This window comes from Neodiprion lecontei, chromosome 4 (assembly GCF_021901455.1).
Source record: "Neodiprion lecontei isolate iyNeoLeco1 chromosome 4, iyNeoLeco1.1, whole genome shotgun sequence".
In the NCBI taxonomy this organism is placed as follows: domain Eukaryota; kingdom Metazoa; phylum Arthropoda; class Insecta; order Hymenoptera; family Diprionidae; genus Neodiprion; species Neodiprion lecontei.
In genome coordinates, this window is record NC_060263.1 from 3,115,003 (window position 1) to 3,135,288 (window position 20,286).

General features: G+C 38.7%; 3 protein-coding genes and 1 long non-coding RNA gene across 5 annotated transcripts; 1 reads left to right on the forward strand and 3 right to left on the reverse strand.

Moving 5' to 3' along the window:
* Window positions 1–130: 130 nt before the first annotated feature.
* Window positions 131–3,080, reverse strand: LOC107224312. The gene is made up of 4 exons (XM_046737856.1): window positions 2,664–3,080; window positions 1,148–2,587; window positions 955–1,072; window positions 131–828 (listed from the first exon to the last, which is right to left on the reverse strand). The coding sequence occupies exons 1-4, from the start codon at window positions 2,791–2,793 to the stop codon at window positions 603–605; spliced, it is 1,914 nt and encodes a 637-aa protein (XP_046593812.1). The 5' UTR covers window positions 2,794–3,080; the 3' UTR covers window positions 131–602.
* A 194-nt stretch (window positions 3,081–3,274) lies between these two features.
* Window positions 3,275–5,921, reverse strand: LOC107224315. Of its 2 annotated transcripts, XM_015664323.2 has the most exons (4): window positions 5,459–5,909; window positions 3,942–5,378; window positions 3,745–3,868; window positions 3,275–3,593 (listed from the first exon to the last, which is right to left on the reverse strand). In XM_015664323.2, the coding sequence occupies exons 1-4, from the start codon at window positions 5,586–5,588 to the stop codon at window positions 3,365–3,367; spliced, it is 1,920 nt and encodes a 639-aa protein (XP_015519809.1). In that variant the 5' UTR covers window positions 5,589–5,909; the 3' UTR covers window positions 3,275–3,364. The 2 variants fall into 2 exon arrangements, with proteins under 2 accessions (XP_015519809.1, XP_046593805.1); XM_046737849.1 differs by lacking the exon at window positions 3,275–3,593 and having other exon boundaries at window positions 3,746–3,884; window positions 5,459–5,921.
* Window positions 5,922–6,088: 167 nt separating this feature from the next.
* LOC107224314 (proteasome activator complex subunit 4A) lies at window positions 6,089–14,275 on the forward strand. The gene is made up of 12 exons (XM_015664322.2): window positions 6,089–6,846; window positions 6,947–7,087; window positions 7,487–8,057; window positions 8,180–8,328; window positions 8,419–8,738; window positions 8,823–9,822; window positions 9,906–10,176; window positions 10,262–10,645; window positions 10,728–11,294; window positions 11,385–12,944; window positions 13,022–13,255; window positions 13,399–14,275. Exons 1-12 carry the CDS (start codon window positions 6,608–6,610, stop codon window positions 13,540–13,542), a joined length of 5,580 nt encoding a protein of 1,859 aa, XP_015519808.2. The 5' UTR covers window positions 6,089–6,607; the 3' UTR covers window positions 13,543–14,275.
* LOC124294066 lies at window positions 7,770–15,877 on the reverse strand. The gene is made up of 2 exons (XR_006903964.1): window positions 15,491–15,877; window positions 7,770–7,855 (listed from the first exon to the last, which is right to left on the reverse strand). It is a non-coding gene; the product is annotated as an uncharacterized LOC124294066 (long non-coding RNA).
* Window positions 15,878–20,286: the final 4,409 nt, after the last annotated feature.

Consider the following 20,286-nt stretch of genomic DNA (forward strand, 5'->3'; position numbering starts at 1 on the left):
TTTTTTATAATGATGCAGATTTTGACACTTGGCTTGTACGTATGTTTTACGCTTTTAACCATTTACAATATGCTATTTTTATCAATCGACAAACTTATCGAGTAGCAATAGAATGACGATTATATTCCTGTTGATATATTATATATTTTGATATAATAAACTGTTATACATCAGCATCTTACTTCTTCACTGGAACAGATTATTTTCGTTCGTTGTATATTCCTTCAAGCATAATATTCCTTCCTTTCAAACCTTACATCTGTGCGATTATGTATCTCATTTTCCCATTTTCGCTTTTAGATACAGTACCATGAAGATATCTCATTTCATTTGGCAGAAATTATGCAACAATATTTGTTATCAATAAATACTTTTATTTACATTCTCTATAACTAAGATGAAAACTCATTTTGGTGTAAACAAATTAGACGTAGCAAAAGTAAAATAAAATCTTTCTTTACGAGCAGAAGCAACTGGAGTATCTCATTTACGTTTCTAAACACAGTTCAGAGTTTTCGAAACCTACATCCGGTAATAGCGTCAGTTCATTTTGATTCTGTTATTGAATAAAATTGAATGTTAATAGAAACTCATGCTACTTATCACACGTTTGTTGATGTCGACACTTTGTCGCACTTTAGGCGAATAGCTTGCATAAGATAGGGAATTTTCTCGTAATCCATGAGATCATTCCACATTAGTGAACTTATGGGAATAACTGCGTGTCCTGTATGTTTCTCCAAAGTTTTGAGCATCAATGACCAAGGTCCTTTTAGGCGACGAGAATTAATGGCGTATGCATGGTCAGGCAAATTGATCACCATGATCCTGAAATTACAATAACATAATTTAATTCTCGAATAATTTCGCGAGTAGGGGAATACATCTTTGTTTTTGCTGAAGTTAATGAACACTTTTTAAGCATTCATAAATATATAAAATTCCTATTCTTACACTTGGCTTTCAGCAGGAGGTACAATTTCTTCTATGTGCGTTACAAGTTTGTATTCTTGTGCCTCTTGTAGAAAATTCAACGCAAGTGGGTGTCCATCTTTCACCATTATAACGTGATCTGAAACGAAAATTAAATTTATTGATATATTCACAGCTTTGGAATATTTTCTAGAGAGAAGGATTATGCTCTTACCAATATAATGCCCGAGCCTAGTCCTCAGGTTAGATGTAACAAATTGCGAACCACCCATAGCTTGTTCTAAAGCAGGTAACAGAGAGGAATTTTTGACGGATGCTGTATTGTAACATATGGCAGTTTCAAGTAGACGTTCAGGTGGAGATTTTCCGACTGGGGTAGAACAGAGTGTCTGTATACTTTGATATAATAGTAAGAAATTCCAACTAGTCTGCGTTTCATTTTTCAACATTTCTGTCGACAGAAAATTTTCGCTGAATATTTCTTTTATTACTCGTGGATTATAGCAATCGAGTACCGCCATACTAACGGCGAAATCCAAAAGTAAGGCCGATGATGTAAACTGATCCTTGTCGACAATCTTTGATATGATCTCTTGCATAGTCTCCCAGAAGATTGGTTTGTAATCGGCGGTAGCCAGGGCTATAACCAAAACTCGGATGTTAATTTCGCTACATTTACTCAAAACAACAGGGTTTTGATAGCATTCAGCAGCGACATAATCGATTAATCGTATTTGTGTGTGGCCTATATTGGACAATACTTTCAGTATGGTAACTCCTTTTTCAAATTCAATATTTCTGGCAATGCAAGCTCTTGCACAAGCGTCTACAAGCTCCTCATTATAAAAAGTCTTATTCTCAAAGAATACCATCTGTTTATACATTTTGCCAAGAATAAGTTCGATATCATGAATACTAACAAAGTTCATGTAACGTATGAGAATTTGTTGTACATTTCGAACTACTTCTTCGTATCCAGGTGGAAGATACTGCAGATCGCACATATATTTGAATATTTTACTTGCGTATGAAACCTTCATGTCCTGTCCTATTTTCCGTATCGAATCTACAACATTTGCTATCAGTTCATGATGACCAGATTTATTGCGTAAGAATACAAGCGCGGACATCAACTTGCCAATATTCTCTTTATCTAACATATTATTCTGCAGTTGAATTTCACATAATGCTGGCACCGCAATTTTAAGAGCATCTGACAACGGACTGCTCTTGAAATGTTCCAATTGGTATTCAAGTTCCAACAGACGACGAAAGGACAGATTGTTCAGGGATTGTCTGATTACTTGAAGAAGAGATTGAGATATCAAACTGGTATTTGAAACGCCAAGGTACGTAAGGGTCTTCAAAATGTACACAGCTTCGTTTCCGTCCAGGGAATTGATATCGTTTAACAGAACTTTACAAAGCTCAAGAAATTCCGCCTTCTCTACAATTGTCAAATCAGCATTGCTCTTCTGCCTGTGCATAGTATCCAATATCTTGAAAGCTGCCAACGAGTGTTCAATCTTCAACAGCGGACGATATGTGGTAACAATTTCAAATATTTCATCCTTTGTTCGCACCGTGGCTAAGGCCTGTAAAACCACATCGCTTTCGCTGCCTCTAATCGACGGCTCGCGGTTCGATCTGTAATCTGATAATGTAAGTAATAAATTTTATTCCCCAGAAGCCGGTATTGATCAACAACGGAGTGAACAATCAAACTGTACCTTTTGAGTATGAAGCGTAAGAGAACGAAGTATTCGGGGTGTAAAAAAACCTGGTTGTATTTGGTAACGAGATTCTAAGATTACCGGCAGTTACACAAACCCGAAATATCAGTCTTGCAATTTTGTTCATGATTTGTACCGTCGATTACGATTATCAACACTTACATCCGTATAAAAGCCGCGGCGTTTGGTGCTGATGAAAATTTATAGGTTAGAATTCGCTTGATATATAATTTCGGTACTAACGTAACTGTTTATAAAATTAAATGTTACTTAGATAATAGTAACGACGCAAAGCAAGCAATAACGGCACGTAGTCCAACAATTTCCTCTTACTTATCACCAGAAATACATGAAAAAAATAAGCCGCATTGTGTGTGCGGAAAATCAGCTGTTTTGATGAGTGGTTTGGTTAAGTTACGAAATTACCCGACAACGTTGGCAGCACTGTCGCTAATTTAGTGACTTTGTTTATCTCACGCTGAATCCGCTGGATGCGCTGGATCACTGATCGCTGGATCGATAGCGATGATTTAAACAAACTGATCTCTACGCGTTGAATAGTTATTGTTGTAGAGGACAAGGAGGCTGAATTCCAGAAAGACGTTAAATTTCTGGTAATTATATCGCAGGTTTATTACTATTGCTGTTTTCTTTTCTTCTCATACAACAGTTAACAATTTAATTAATCTTTACACTACTTATGATACATTTGCAGCCTCCGATAGATAGTCACACTTTAGGCGAATAGCTTGCATGAGATGCGGAATTTTTTCGTGCTCCTTGAGATCATTCCATATCGCTAAATTTATCGAAATAACCGCGTGTCCAGTTTGTTTTTCTAAAGTTCTCAATAGCAATGTCCAAGAGCCTTTCAGGCATTGAGAATTATTTGTGTACGCCCTGGCAGGCAATGCTTTCACTATAACGCTGAAATCATCAATTTATGTATTAATCATTTACAGTAAATGATGATTAATTTTACTTAGTTTCACATGACTTTCACAAATGTGTAAGGTCACTTTCAAAATGGTTACTGTTTCTGAGCATTTGAGTACAAAAAAAAAAATTAAATTCTTACACTTGGCTTTCAGAAGGCAGTGGAAGTTCTTCTATGTACGTTATGGGCTTGCATTCATTCGTTTCTTCAGGCGGTAAATTCAGCGCAACAGCGTATCCACCTTTTCTCATTATAACGATATGATCTGAAATGAGAATTGACTGAATTGGAACGTTTTTGGGTTTATAAATGTGTTAAAATGACAATTGCTGTCTTACCAATATAATGCCCAAGTTTGGTCTTCAAGTTACATATAACATACTGCGAGCCACCCATGGCTTTCTCTAAAGCTGGTAATAGAGAAGAATTTTTGTTCGTGGCTTCGTTGGCTTTTATTGCATCTTCGAGAATACGTCTAGGTGGAGACTTCTTAACTGGGATTAAACAAAGGGTCTGAACACTTTGATACAATAGTAATACATTCCAGTGCGTCCTATATTTGTTTCTCGAGAGTTCAGATTCAAGGAAATTTTCACTGAATAGTTTATCTATCATATTTGGTTCAAAGCAATCAAACACTGCTAAGTTGACGGCAAACTCTAGAAGTTTTGTTGATTCAACTTGATCTCTGTGTACGATCTCCAATATGGTTGGTTGCATACTTTTCCAAAACATCGGTTTATAGTTGAAAGAAGCCAGGGATATCACAAAACACATGACAATTTTTTTGCTACATTTAAGCAAAACCCCTGGGTTTTGAAAATATTCAGCTATGAGATAATCCATCAATGGTACGTGCATGTGGCCTAAATAGCACAATTGATTCAATATCTTAACACCTTTTGAAAATTCCATATTTCCAGCAATCGCTGCATTTCCACAAGCGTCTAGAAGTTCTTCATTATAAAATTTCATATTTGGCCTAATAACTATAGCCTTATACATCCTGTTCAATATATTTACAATTTTGACGTACGAAAGTTGTTTCATGTTATCTGTAAAAACTTGCTGCACGTTTTGCACTACTTCTTGATAATTACGTGGTAAATATTTCAAATTGGATAAAGTCTTGAATATTTCCGTCGCTTGTGATACAGTCATGTTTTGTCCTTGCTTGCATATCGAATCTATGATAAATTGCATTATTTTACGATCGGTAATGGAGTTTTTGTGCATGACATTTAACGCAACTGTTAAATCCTGCACATCGTTCGTATTTAGCATTTTATTTTTTATTCTAGTTTCCAAAATTATTGGCACTGCGATCTTGAGCGCTTCTGATAAAGGACTGCTTTCAAAATTACCCAACTGAGTATCAAATTCGAAAAGGCGTTGAAAAGATATGGTATTTAAAAATTTTTTGATGTGCTCGGTTAGAGACTGTGAGATAAAACTGCTCGATGGAACGTTGAAATATCGTAAAACTCTTAACACGAGTACAGCATCGTCTCCACTCAACGATTTTACATCATTCGATAGAACCTTGCAGAGCTCATGGATGTCCATCTTTGGTATTAGCGAAGTATCTACCGTGGCGTTCTGTCTGTGGATAGTATCGAATATCTTGAAAGCTTTTAGTGAATGCTCAAACTTTAACGACGAGCTATACGTCTTGATTATTTCTAATAACTCGGCCTTTGTTCGTGCCATCGATAAAGCCTGGAGAATAACGTCGTTATCCTCACTTTTAATCACCGGCCAGGTATACCTGTGATCTGAAATCAGAAGGTTTAACTTTCGTCTCCTGGTCACAGAAATTTTTAAGGAATGTTAGAAATCATACAGTTGTAAGTACCTTTTAAATCCGAAGCGAGACAAAGCGACGAATTTTGGGTGTACAGTGCCCGTGCTGCACTTGACGCAGAGTTTCTGAGGTTACCGACAGTGACACAAAGTCGAAATATGAGTCTCGCATTTTTATTCATAATTTATATCATCTATAATGACGATCAAGAGTTACCTCGATGTAAAATACGAAACACTTTAATATTAGTGACCGAACTCGAGAGGTTAGAATCAGTCACATGTATGTTCGTATTACCAACGAGACCGTACATTGGAGTAAATAATAACTGAAAAAGAGTGGAATCGTAACGAAACTAATAACGGCACGATAGTTAAAAATCGCTCGTCACTTCTCATTGCAAATAATTAAAGACAATAAGCCGCATTCTGTGTATGAGATATCAGCTGTTATTCAACTCGGATCCATGTTGAATGCAACACATCCACAAACCACGTTATATTCTTAGTATTCTTACACCGTGCACAAACTCATTCATAAACGTCATGCGCAGAGCCAATTGAGAAAAGAGTTAGATGGAGTTAGACACATGATAGATCAATATTATGTTTTTTCATCATGAGTCGTCCAACTGTCATCTGTTATTATTTGCCCATATGCCACTGTCATTTAAGTACAGGTGAAGTGACAGAAATTGAGTTTGTTTTCGTTAACAAAATTGAAAATTGTCGCCATTGTACGAAAAAATGGAATATTTGAACAGGTATAATTAGGGTGTTTATCGTTTTGACAGATAGAATTATTTTTCGCTCGAGAAAAAATATGTGAACCATTCTGCTCTGATCCCCCTCTCTATAAGTTTCCTTGTTCGTGTTAATGAATACACGTGGCGGGCTCGGTGGGGAGTCAAGCAGTGTCTCAGTTCACATAATAATGCTAGTCAGCAAAGCGGCTGAATAAGCTTTCTGCTATACAAAAGATGACTCGGGTAAAATGAGGAGTAGGAAATAAGCAAGTTGTTACATACTGACGGAATGACGCGTGATTCCGCGTAGCCGTTGTTAGTGCCTTACAGTCGATCAACGAGGATAAGTATATTTGTTGATCAACTATCACGCGTAGTATAAAAAACGCGACCATAAGAAGAAGTCAAAAAAAAGAGAGAAAGGAAAAACAACAATAATATACATACCTTGAACAATGGACGAGGACACAATGGACAATGATTTTGGGGACGAGTTAACCATCGACTCGTCCACTGGAAGTTTGGGGTTTCAACCTCAGAAAGAGATATTTTGCAACAAACTTTTACCTTATGCTAATATCATCGATACCGAAGCCCAAAGTCGGTTTTCAGAGATCAAAGCCAATCTTGGGCGAGCGATATTGTTGCGAGAGGTTCGATTTGGCTGTAGCCTCTGGACCGCGAGATTATGCAAGTAAGACAATTTAATGTACCTCGCATCTCCCTGACGCAGGCTAATTTTTACCCAATAATGAATTTGAGTCCAATTTGATTAAACTGCTTCTTTTATTAAGGTACATCAAGATCTATGGGATGAAGTTTTCCAAGGAAGATCATATTCTCCTAGTAAAACTGATGTACGAGTTGATAACCATCCCTAACTTGGAGCCTCATAAGGTTGCTGAATTTGGAGCAACGCTGATAATATTGCTGAAGTATGCCTAAATTATCGTTATGACGAAGGACAGTTCATAATTTTTGGTCTATTATCGTCGAATCGTATAATTTTTTTATTTCTGTCCTGCAAAAAATGTCAGTAGTTGGAAATTATACGATAATTTGCGCGACAAGTAACAGTCATTCTGACTTACACCAAATTGAAAACTTTGTAGCTATATAGCCTTGTATAGGCTAATTGAAAAAAAAAGACAATATGCTACCTGCTATAACGGTAAACTGTTGAAACAATCTGTGCCAACTCCGCAAAAGCATCAGAGCTAGAGCCAATTGCCAAGCCGATAGCAAAGTCGCCAAACATAATCATGTCATGTTGTAACGTATGTTATTGGCTCAGTTTAGGTAACAGAAATTTTGTTCAATTCTGACTCGTTTAGAAAGAAGGAATTAATCTCTCCAGAGGAGTTGGAGCTGCCGTGGAAACCGCTTTATGACTTGACATATCGCATCATGGCCACAGGAGAAACGGCCCTTGGGATGTACCGGTATTTTTCATCCATCGAATCAACCCTTGATGTTCTGGTTCATGCTGCCAAAGTCTACTTCCCTGTGACAGCGACCCAAGAAATACTGGACAAACTTAGACCGTGCCTCTATCCTCTCGATTCTTCTATGATGGCAACGACGATGGAAACCTTGGAATGGTTTTTGCCACTGAAGTTACCGCCAAAGTATCACTCGATAGGGCATCAGTTGTGGTTTGAAGAGTTCATGAGCCTGTGGGAAGTTTGTCACAATGCGCCAACCTGGGAATACGAAATAATGTGGCTTATGTCCAGGCTTGCTACTAGCAATATCGGATACATTGATTGGGAGCCATACGTTCCCCTCATGTTTACAAGATTTATTCGCTACTTGAACTTGCCAGTCACATACAAGCACATGCAAAGCAGTAAACATCACAAAATGGATACATCGTCCATCGCTATATGGATCGTCTCAGTGCTGGTTAGTCTCTCTAATTTACATACATTTTTAATTTCTGTGTTCAATACAATCAATGAGCATAAAAAATTTAACTATACATTTTTATTGATTGAAACTGACGAAATCACTGATTGTTTCTTCAGGGTCACAGATCATGCGCGCAAGACTATTTAACTAAGTTTTTGAAAACAATAGAGAGCTATATTCACCCCGCTAATTATGGCCAATGGCACTCGAAGTTGCGGGAATTGCTCAGTAAACTTCCTCTGCATTTCATCTTACGCCTCCACAGGTAAGAGCACTGCACATTTTGAATATCTTGGCAGCATTATGAAATACTGTGTCATAACAATGATTTTAATGATGAAAATGATCTGTTCAGGGAACGCTATGGCAAGCAGACATGGGAAGAACCTGTACCTGAACCATTCAAGCTTACCGACGAAGATGTTGATCGATTTGTTTTGAGTATAAAACCGCTTGCTATGACAGCAATGTTTGGAAAAATGGGTGGTATTGACGCCGGTCAGGCTCTACAATATTTGGCTACCATGCGGCCTAAGTTAATCATTCCAGATGTCCTAGAGCGGTTGTACTCTGTACTGGATTCACTCACGGAACCACACAAATTAACGGCATCCATGAACTGTGTTGTGGCAGTAGCTCGGCCGCTAGTTCAAGGCTTGAGAAATTACAACACAGGTAAATAACCATACTCTTCTGATACGATCGAAAAGTTCGAAAATTTCTGATGTTAACAACTTCCACTTTATTTTTTGTCCACAGGTTACGAATATGGAGAGGGGCCATCCCAAGTTTTACCTCTCCTGTTCTCAACTCTGCCTGGTATAGATCCTAACGACGCGAGAAAATCATTTCTCACATTTCGATTGATATCTGTATTCGCCGGGATAATTCCGATAGTGGATTCGTCAAGAGTGCCAGACCCTATCAGTGAAGAGGATAGATTGATCTGCGAGTCAACATCGCGTTTTGAAGATTTTGTTCTTCAGTTTTTAGACAAAGTCTTCAGCCTGATAGATTCGAGCTCTCTAGAATTTGTGAGGCTTGAGAGTCATGGCGGGGATGGAAAGAGCAAGCTTGAATCATTGTTTGAAAATGCCTTAGCTGGCGGCTGTACTGGTCTTCTTGGCCAAACTAGCGATGCTATTTTTGATTGTGCCTTACGAAAACTTCGTTCCCTTGCTACCGAACGTATTTTAGAAACTCAGGTTGCCGGCCGACTGGCAGCCGTTCTTTGCCGCTCATTTTCTCGTGGTAATGGACAGCAAACGCTGCGGGTACTTCTTCCACCTCTGGTTAGGAACATATTGGATGCAGTCGGACAAAGCGACGATATTGCCAAGGAGGAAAATTTAGATAATCAGCTTTTGTACAGTATGCAACTACTTGCCGAAACTCTTGATACGAGGGGAAACTATCTACTACCTTACATCGACGTACTGATCGAAGTTCTTGACAAGACGTTATACTTGAAATCCAGGGAAGGAAATCAGACCGCTTCTCGACTTTTGAAGATACTTCTTCTGTCTTTGTCGACGGTTACACCTGTTGATTTTAAGTCGTCTGTTGGGGATTACAATGATCCTGAATATATGTCAATTAAGGACTGGGGACAGGCGGTAGATAACAAAGATCTCAATGTCAAATGGTATGTACCTGGAGTAGATGAAGTGGCAGCAATTAAAAAAATTTTTTCAAAGTATCTACCGCCTGTTCTGGAGAAGATAAAGCGTTTTACTGGAGATAAAAACACATTAACCAGGTAAGCCAAAACATTCCTAATCCATATTTGTATCGACAGTTTTGTAATGTGAGCAAAGAATAATTGTGGAAATAAAATTGCAGAGAGGAGCTTTTGACAAATCTCAATATAATGAGTGCTATTCTCATCGGCTGTGAGGCATTTTTGCCAGTTTGGTCCGAACCTCACATTGAACCGGTGGAATCAGCCTTAGAGTGGACTTCTTTTACACCAGAACTCGGAATTCAAGGGGAACTGTTGATGCCAGATGGAAGTAACGTCAGGCGGCATATAGTGAATATCATGCGCGATTTGCAATCCAATATATTGAGGGATGGTGAAGACGATATAAAAAGTTTATTCGTTGTGATTGAGGTAATTATGGAAGTAAAATTCTGAAACTGATGAAAAACTGACTCTGGACTGTTGCTAAAGGACAGTTTACTCTAAACTTTTTTAGATCTGGGGTTCTCTGCTGTTGGGGAGAATGCGAATAGGCGAAGATCACGAAGTGAGGCGAAAGAATTTCATGATTGGTAAAAAAGTAATAGAGGATAAACTGAAAGGGAAGCAAAGGCACATGAGAACATTGATGGTGCAACGTGCGGCGATGCAGCACGAAATTCGTATATTGGAAAGCGTGGTCTGTCTCACAGAAACGCACAAGTCCATTATGTTGGAACTATTCATATTGGGAACCAGTAGGTATGGAGAAGTCCGATCAAGGGCGCAGAGTCGACTATTTACCGCCTTGCAATATTTTCCGTGCTCATATGAGTTGATTGTTCCCGAGATAGTGAAAATATTGGGCAAAGACAGCGAAGAACATCATGAAGCATTCAAAGTAAGGCACTCTCCGGACTTACGAATAATCGTTCAACTTTCCTAAACATCTTTTTCTAACGAAATACATGTTTTTCTTCTAGGGAGTCTTATACATTTTGTTAGGTCCAAAGCAAGCTCCGATAATCACAAAACGAAATTGGATATTATTGAATACACTTTGGCCAGCGTTGGTTTTATCTAAACCTTCTGAAAAATTGTCTGTAATTCGTTTGAAAGAAAAGTTAGCGGACACGGTACGCAAGCTTTTTCCAACAATTTCTATAGAAATTGAAATACCATCAAGATGTATCGAGGCAGCAAAATTATTATGGGATAACTATCCTAAACCCAGTTTACTACAGCCGACCGAAATTGAAATCGAAAAGGGAGTGGAGAGCTTAAAGAATTTAGGAAAAATAAATGTAGAATATTACAATAGTCTGTTGGACAAATTACTTAAAGCTATTATCGAACAAAGTCTCCATTGGAGGCACAGGCTGATGGCGATCAGTCTTATAAGGGACTTGGTTCATCCCGATCAGATATATCCTGCGAAAATAGTGCGCTTCTTTCTCAGCTCATTGATACACGAGTCTTTGGAGGAGAGAAAAATAGCCATCAAAGCCATGCTTTTCATTTTCAAACAACAGAAGAGAAAACATCCAAAGGTATTTTGAAGTGATTAATTTTTTGGCAACAAAATTAACAGTTTTTACCAAGTATAATCGAAATAAGTAAATAAAAATGATGATTTTTAGGTAACGATAGATCGTTCCAGGTTCGAGAATCAAGGTGAGTGTCAAAAATTGAGCCCTGGGAAAAGGCCTGACAATGCTTGGCTTCAGTACAATTACGAAACCCGTCCTCTGACCTCTGAGCAGTGGGAAGAGCAGAGGTTCATGCACCGTGCATGGGTAGGATATTACACATGGCCAAAAGAGGTTAAAGTCTACGCTCCATCTTCTCAGCAGCCATCGTTAGACCCAAATATAAGAGTATTAACTGATGAGGAAAAGGAGATAGACATTTTCTTCAACGATCCGTCAAATATCTCAAAACTCATAGGATATTTTAGTTTGGAAGAAAGAAAGGGGAAAGACAAGTTCGACGGTTACCGTTTTGTCCTTTTCAAAGGCTTGTTCAGAAACCATGGGGATGTGCATCTTAAGCACTTTCTACCTCACCTGAAAAGGTTGGTAGCGGAGAAACAAGAGAGCAGCCAGCGATGTGCCGCAGAGATAGTTGCAGGTCTTATACGAGGCGCGAAGCACTGGACATTCCCAATGACAAAAAAAATGTGGGAAGACTTACTGCCTATTGTCAGAACAGCGCTCAGTAATTTGACCGTTGAAACTGTCACCGATTGGGGAATCTGCTTTGCCACTGCGCAGGAGAGTAGAGATCCTAATAGGCAACACTGGCTGTTGGAGTGTCTCATGGAAGAACCGCCACTGGGTGAATCTGAGGCATCATTCGTTGAGTGCGGAAGGTTGTACGCTTTGCAAGGGGCACTGAGCCAGCAGTCCTGGCGAGTTTCAGAGTTACAGAATCGCCTGCTCGTTCGTTTGGAGGACAGATTACTAGCAAATCCTTTCCAAAACGTTCGGGAACGTCTAGGATCTCTGTTAGCTACAATTTTTGACTCAGATCTCATGTTTCCGGATGCTTGTCAAAGAACAAATTCACCTATTCTCGTACAAGAATTTATGGACAAAGTAATGCCAAGACTACAAATGTTGGCTCAAGATCCTGCTACTCCAAGTATCAAGAGAGCAGAGCCTACCGAATTGTCTTCGCTGGTAAATCAAGTCAATCTGAACGAATTGTCCAAGGATCCGAAAAACGAGGAACGCGAGGGAGCGGCTAGATTGTTAAAGACTCTATGTAAATGGCTAATCGGCAGCATAGTTCGATCTCAGTATGGCGCGCTGCCAGCCCATTATCAACTCTTTCCAATAGTCTGTCAGCTAGAAAACAGCGAGGTTGACGAAGAATTGAGCAGAACCTGTACTAGCACGCTGGCTGTCTTAGCTCAGGCATTTACACTGCCCCAACACATTCCAACAGCTCTCGATACAGTTGATAAAATATCGGCAAGTACCTCGTGGTGGACCAGAGCGACATGTCTAGAGTTTTTACAAGTTTTAATATTCCACAATATGAGTATTCTACTTAGCAATCCATTGTGGGTCGGCCAAGTGCGCAGGCTCGTTCTTTGCCTGTTAGAAGACGAACGTCTTGAAGTACGTGAAAAAGCTGGTCAGGTACTTGGCGGGCTTCTGCATTGTACATTCATTCCAGACCAAGAGATTCTTTTGGTAAGTATTACTATTATTTCCGCACAAAATGAATTGTTCATTGATTCAGGGAATCTCATTTCGATCGAATTTTGCAGAAAGACCTTAAAATCAAAGCCAAGACAAAGTTAAGGCAGAAGAAGAAACAACAGTCAAATGATGCAACCACGAACCACGAGAGATCCGCGGAAGCCGCTTCTATCCGCGTTCGTCACGCTGGTGTTTTGGGACTGTGCGCATTCATCAATGCTCATCCCTATGACGTACCACCTTTCTTACCCTCGATATTTGAAGAGCTTGGACCTCATCTAAACGACCCTCAACCCATTCCCGTGAGTATTTTGTATACTTTATCCTCGGCATGCGGAGTACATGAAGGAATTTCAATTTGTGACTTTAAGTAATCTTTCTCCCTATTGTCGTTTTTCTGCGATAGAAGACAAGATGCTATTTATACTCTGTTTTCTAATTCCAGGCAACAATTCGAAAAACATTGGGCGACTTTAAGCGAACGCATTACGATGGATGGTCAGGTGAGAACGGACACCAACAACGCTTCACGGAAGAGCAACTAGCCGTTTTGCAGGATCTTGTTGTCCCACCAACATATTTTGCTTGATTTCAGATACGTCAAGTCATAATAAATATATTATATCTACAATTATATTACATCGCGATAATGGCGACTAACTTTTAATCAATTTAACTTTATTTATATGAATGTATGTGAGAATTGTTCGAACAATTATGCGGGTCTTAATTTGTTTTTTCCTTGCGCGTGATATTGACGGTTTAATTATTGTACCGATTAATATTCGATACGCTCGCTTAAATAAACGTAATTTCGATACGTGTAATAACATAATTTTTCACTGAAAAAACGGGTACTTGAAGGGAAAATACTTATACACGGATTTCCGCAATTTCAACGGTATTATAAAAACTTGTTTTTAAGAATAATGTTTCGATCTTTCAGACCGGCGATGAACGTATTGAAACCTCGATTGAAATAATTGTCAGTCAGTACGCGGTTTTACATAATCTCTCGATGTGGGCATACAATAATGTACATTTAATTTTCATAAGCTAATCCCAAAGCTTTAACTGTGCCTACATCTGAATTTATTGACCACAAACAGACAAACCCCTCTCCACTTGTTACAAAATGTTGTTAAATGTGACTAATTACAGGTCAACAAATATATTATTTTTTTTTTCGTATGCAATAGGTGATTGGTGCTGAATTGCTGAACTTTGTCGTAATTGAACTATTTTTGTTAGTCCGAACGCGCAATTTACCTTGTTCAGCTTTTGTGTAGTAGCAAGATGTTAAATAAAATTTACCACGTCGATATGTTGCATCCGCTACATTTTTCTCCCAAAAAAGTTATTTCCTTCCTTTTCTGCACAGATTTTCCAGAGTCGCAAACGCATTCCGGAAATACCGTGCAAACTTACACACAGTTCGAATTATACTCTTCGTGTTTAAGGCGGAAACCCGTCTTGTGAATAATACAATGGTTATCTGCGCCGTTCATTCATGATTAACTAATTATTAGATACATTATTCCTGTAACTCGTCCGTGTCGAGTACAAAGTAGAACCTGAGGACTGAGGTGCTTAATGGAATACGAAATGCAAAAGCAATTAGAACAGTTACTAATGCCTAACACGGTCGGTGTTCTGCTCCTATTTACGTATTCAAAATGTGACATAAATTCACGATCATTGCAAATTCGAGCGACGTTATTATGTAATTTACTTACACGTATCACCTCTGCGGAACTCTGCAACACATCGCACGTCCTTTCACATTTTCAAAATTATACCGGTGGCAGGTCAATCTTCAGCTATTTTTAATTACCCGCTTTTTACTAGATCGTAATTAGATTATAATCTTCGAAATTGTTCAACGAGATTCTAATCGGATTAGATATGAATAACTAATTGACGCAGGCAGCGATTTTGAACGAAGAAGTTTCGCGCGCGAGTTTCAACACTGAGATTTATCAATTTTTATCAGAAATTGGATGTCACAAAGCGCCGTATTGTATGCAAATTGTCTTTCGTTTACTAATAAACATTCAGAATAAAAATTCTCGAAGTTCGCGTTACGGATTTGTCCAAGTAGTAAAAAACGTTTTTTTAGGAAGTAAAAAATAATGAACATTTTTCGCGCAGCAGAAACAATTCTGAGAGCAAAGGGGATTCCCCTTTATCTGAGAGAGCCCACGCTCGAAGTGCAACTGGAGTGGTCGAAACAACATGTCACAAGCATTAACAATTGATTTTGTTGCGGCGCGATTATTAATTTAGGCGCTTTATGTGCTTAAAATTTATTGCAAAACATGCTTACCATCTACCAGTGCATCTCTACAACAGGGCAAAGTATAAATTTACGCGTCAGTTAAACCAATCGCACCAGTTTCACGTCATAATGCACTAATGTGATAAGCTCTATGGATTCAATATCAAAATTCAATACAGTGCTTCTAGCCTATCGTCTCAAGAAATGGCCAGAAGCTCAAGTTGCATAAAAGAATGAAAATTCAAGACACAAAACTCACCTTCGATGTTTGCAGGCTGTGTTAATCCTAGTCGGTCACTCTGGGTGAATTTCATCCCAAGAACTTTTCAAACACCTCGTAGAGACATTCTTCATGCGAAATAAAGGCTTTTTTTCGTCACTTTAGGAACTTTATTTAAATTTGCCGACGTTTTACACTATTTAAACAATCACACAAACAGTCACAGAAACTGAGATAGCATTTTCTGCGATCCACAATACCTAGATATTTTTTTTACAATTTTTGAAGCAATTTTAAAACAAAAAATCACTTTAAGCTTGTCGAATTATATATTGCACTAGTAAATTCGTAGAACTCTCGTCACGCGTACTTTCTCTCCGGCTGCTCGGAAGCGACAGAAGCCGCGCGGTGCTCGGGAGCAAGTCTCGAACGGTTGGAAACGCTGTGCGTACTGCGCGCCGCGTGGTGGATGTTAACTGAATTGCCGTGGCGCGCAGCGTTAGGCGTAAATTTGAATTCCCTGACTTCTGTCGCATTGAATATACGTATAAGTGAATGAAAACTGAGAAAAAAAATTGCATACCCTTTTATGATATATGAACATAGAATTGAAATTAACAAAATGTACACCACTTACACGTATACCGGGATATTTCGTCGATTCGTACCATGAGAACCACTCTGAAGCAGCTCCGAGTTTCACCGGGGTGAAGCTAGCCGCATGCTAGCGGTTTCAATCCAAACAATCCGTAAATTTGAAACTCGGAGCTCCGTTCAGAGTGCATGTTACCCTGGATTCCCTACAATTAGGCCTTCTTACGTTGCGCATCCACTTTCAGATACCGGTATATGGATATGTAGATTATATAATAACGATTTGTGATTTTTATAAAGCGCAGCTAATTTTCGGGTTGATTTTCGGAACAAAATGGCGTCAGAAGCGCCTTATCTTATCAACGGTATGAATCTTTGTTGCGAAATTGACAAAGTTTGTAAAAATGATTCCTTCTTACTGCGGTAATATCAGTTGTCAGTGTTTTCGAATTGTTTATATTCGACCACAAAAGTGGCACTTTGGTATGATAAATAACTCTGCATTATCCACTGCTTTCGTGATGCTAAATACGGCAGAGTACTAGTCGGTTGCCGACATGTATTTACCAGCCGTGGGCACCTCGAAAATTAGTTACAAAGACCTATTTCGTATCAGAGAGCGCTACTAAACCAGGCGGCAATCAATACGAATATTTTGTTTCTCGTTTGAATTAATTATTATAATTATAGAATAATGCTCGTTCGACAAGTCTCACAGCGCAACGGAAACACCTGCATCGTTTTACATACATCTACAAAATGCTAAGGGGTAACCCATGAAACTAGCGGATATAAGACGCGACAACTGTAAACGTTAAAAAGGGGAAAAATGGGCCTCATGAAGATGCAGCTTGATTAGTCGTGGAAAAGTGAGCCACGAGGCGCTTCATCCATCTAAATTTATACATAAAACTAACAAAAACTAATAACTAACGAAAAAAAGCAATGAGAAACAAGTGAAATTTGGGTTTAAATTATACATACCGCGTGATAAGTAGGAGGGTTGATTCCGGCGCAAGCTGACAAGGGGAGTATCAAATATTTTATACTCGGCAGTTAAACGTTGTGTTGCCTGTTAATAAGAAGCCTAGCATCAGCGCGATGCCGTCGTCCCTCGACTCCCGGAGCGGCACCCGGTTCATTACGCCCTCGTAAATCATAGCGCCGTATACCCGAACGTTATTAATCGTTGCAATTACCGCGTGTACCCCTCAGCTTCGGTGGAGCGCGATAGAGCGCTGCTTTCTAGACGAAATTACATGCCGTGTTAAAAATACAAAACTGAGTAAACGGCGAGGTCAGTCTGGCCGCCCAACAAAGCGACGTCTTCTTTACATTATACCGAGGGAGTGTAAAAAAAGCCGGTGATTATGGGAAAAGGAAACCGCCCTCGTTATGCGTTTTAGAGTTTAATTCCGGTCGGAATGTACATTTGAAATTGCTACTTTACGATACCGCTATTTGTGTAATCTAAATCCAGAATATCTACCAGATTGCGCAACAGTTTTGACCGTCGTCTTGAATTGATGGTTTAAGTCGTAAAATATCGATCGTAGACAAAAAATCGTAATTTTAGCTCTTCTTTTTTTTGATACACATCAACTGGGCTATTTTGGAGCTATAATCGATCTTTATTTATCGTGGTTTATTCTCGCCATGATATTGATCCGTGTTATGTTTATTGCTGCGGGGTTGAAACTCGACTAAAGTTTACCCTCGGCAAGCCTGGTGCTATTATAACTAGACCGTGGCAAACGGATGGATTTTCAGGAAACTACGTAAGCTATGTTAAAGCTTACAGAATCCCAGAAAATTGATACTGCCAGACTGTTCCCGGCAGCTTATAATACCAGAGCCAACAAGACGACGATTATACATTGTTGGCCAGTGTGTTCATCGTAACATTTCATTATAAGTTTTCTGAATCAGCGAGTTACGGGAGAATTTCATTCATAACTGTTACACGTTGTTAATTACAATTCTAGAACACCCCAGCCTCTGTTATAATTGTAAGGAAAATTCTTCGCGCTTGGGGTAAAACTTGAATATAACTAATAACAACGAATAGTCAACCGTGTAAAAGTTTCCCCCATGTAAGGTATTATAATGCCAGAGGCGAGACACTTCGTTACACGTAATTAACGAGTACGCGTCACGTGCAAGGGGAACTTCGCGTTTTGCAATCTTCAACGAGAAACTAAACGACTCAGACAATCAATCACAATTACCGACCCGGCGCAATTTGCCCCGTTTCAAAACACTTTTATAGTCGTAATGACTGCACATGCTGTACGTGACGTGAAAATCGCGTACAGAAATCCCAACCCCTTTGTTTCTCGAAATTTAACCGCATCAATTACAGCTGTATTATTCGTATAATAGGTGTAATTAATTACTCGTCAACCGTGTCAATGCGAAATCATTGCACCTACAAGGTGTTTGCGTTATTTTATACTTTTAAGTTTGTTTCTTTTTTCTTTTCTTATTTTTAACAACTTCAATGTACATACACAACAAACGATAAAACACATCACGTCGCGTTGTAGGGGGAAAAAAATTGCGGGAATTAATTCTCGACGATTATCGATCATCGTCGACGGATTCCTCGCTTGGTACGAACGGCGATGAAGAATTTTCGCACCACGTTATACCGGCTGTACTTGTGTTGGGCGAAATGGGAAAATAGGGGTGGGAGAATATGAAGAAATATTTGAAATATCTTCAGCAAAATTGCGAGCGTGCCTTATAAGTATTAGGCAGGTGTTTTAGATGCAAAAAAAAAAATCGACACTTGCCTTTCTATAATAATTTCTGCTCGTTGTGAAATTTCTTCTCAAATTCGTCAGCTGCTCTGTTTATTCATTATCTACAAACGACGCGTGCAAATCTATTTATCGCTTCTGTATCTACCCAGTCGACGGACCAAGAAGCGGAGAAGTAGGAGCGGAGAAAGGGGCTTCCGGGTTTAATTTCTGGTTATATTTTGCGGCTAGGTAATTAGTTTCGCTCCGAGTTACGAGGTGAGTTGAACCTGTGCAGGATGAAAGAGCTTCGCGGTATTAGCTATGATGGATGGCTTCGTCGGACATTTCTCTGCAACGCGGCGATGAAGGCTGGGAACCTCAGACCGCACAATGTATACGCCGTGATAATGAGATTTTTTTACAAATTTTTTACACACGCTCCTCTTCTTCCTTTTCTCTTCGCCGGGTTGTCTGTTTTTCTTTCTTTCTCGATTCTTTTTTATTTACAATTTTTTTTCCCCCAACATTCGGTAAATTTGTTTAAATCCAGCATGATTCTTTGAACGTCAACAAAATTTGTTCGACGTCGCAAAGAACCATGGCAACCACGATATTCCCAACTTATTCAACGTTTTAATTGAACCACAGTAATGAATGGTCTCTACATACTAATCGCGGTCCGTGGATAATATGAAAATTGTATACATCAACGCAGCGTTGCTAATATAGAAATTCCAAGGGTGTGTCCGGAGTAACGATTTTATATATAACAAAATAGTGTAATAACATTCATTTGACTGTCTCCGCGATTATAACAGAAATCGGGGAAATACTTTGTTTATTTGTTTGCTTTATTTTTTATTTTTTTTTTCTCCTACTACGGAGCGAAATAAATTAACAAACAATACTGTCACATTGTAAGAAATAGAAGGACATTATAGTTAAGATAAGGGACACAATATAGTAATTGAGTAGTAAATTGTTTATTAGTACGAAGTCGTGATAGAGTTAGCTAATTGTTATTTTAAGTGATATTTGTGATTTTAAACCGCAACTTCATACACATACGTTATATACAGTAATATAACGCTGTATGTGGCACGGGATTTTAAAACGACGCCGTTACGTATATAATAATGTGTATGCCTATAGCGTTTGCATATAACAATTATATACGAATAGTTGATGCGGTGAAAAGTATATTGTTCTTATTATTATCATCATCATCATCATCATCATCATCATCATCATCATCATTATGTGATAGTTTATATGATTATAACATATATTTAAGAGACCGATGTTAGAACTAGTTACCCTGTTCGGCGAGCTGGGTTTTACGCAAAATCTCTTCCATCGCACCGTTGTTTCTTAGTTAATTGTCATTATTATTATTATTATTATTATTATTATTGTTATTGTTGTTGAATACCTAATAGAGTATACTGTGACGTGTATACGCTATACATTATGTGTATATATATATATATATATATA

Bases quoted from the DNA above. Each gene is read 5' to 3' on its own strand.
- LOC107224315 (XM_015664323.2), bottom strand. From the start codon at position 5,588: ATGAATAAAAATGCGAGACTCATATTTCGACTTTGTGTCACTGTCGGT. The intron at 5,379-5,458 runs GTACTTACAACT...TTCTGATTTCAG, and splicing joins TCTCGCTTCGGATTTAAAAG to ATCACAGGTATACCTGGCCG. The intron at 3,869-3,941 runs GTAAGACAGCAA...TTCTCATTTCAG, and splicing joins CAAACTTGGGCATTATATTG to ATCATATCGTTATAATGAGA.
- LOC107224312 (XM_046737856.1), bottom strand. From the start codon at position 2,793: ATGAACAAAATTGCAAGACTGATATTTCGGGTTTGTGTAACTGCCGGT. The intron at 2,588-2,663 runs GTACAGTTTGAT...TTACATTATCAG, and splicing joins TTACGCTTCATACTCAAAAG to ATTACAGATCGAACCGCGAG. The intron at 829-954 runs GTAAGAATAGGA...TTGTAATTTCAG, and splicing joins CCTCCTGCTGAAAGCCAAGT to GATCATGGTGATCAATTTGC.
- LOC107224314 (XM_015664322.2), top strand. From the start codon at position 6,608: ATGGACGAGGACACAATGGACAATGATTTTGGGGACGAGTTAACCATC. The intron at 8,058-8,179 runs GTTAGTCTCTCT...TTGTTTCTTCAG, and splicing joins TATGGATCGTCTCAGTGCTG to GGTCACAGATCATGCGCGCA. The intron at 10,646-10,727 runs GTAAGGCACTCT...TTTTTCTTCTAG, and splicing joins AACATCATGAAGCATTCAAA to GGAGTCTTATACATTTTGTT.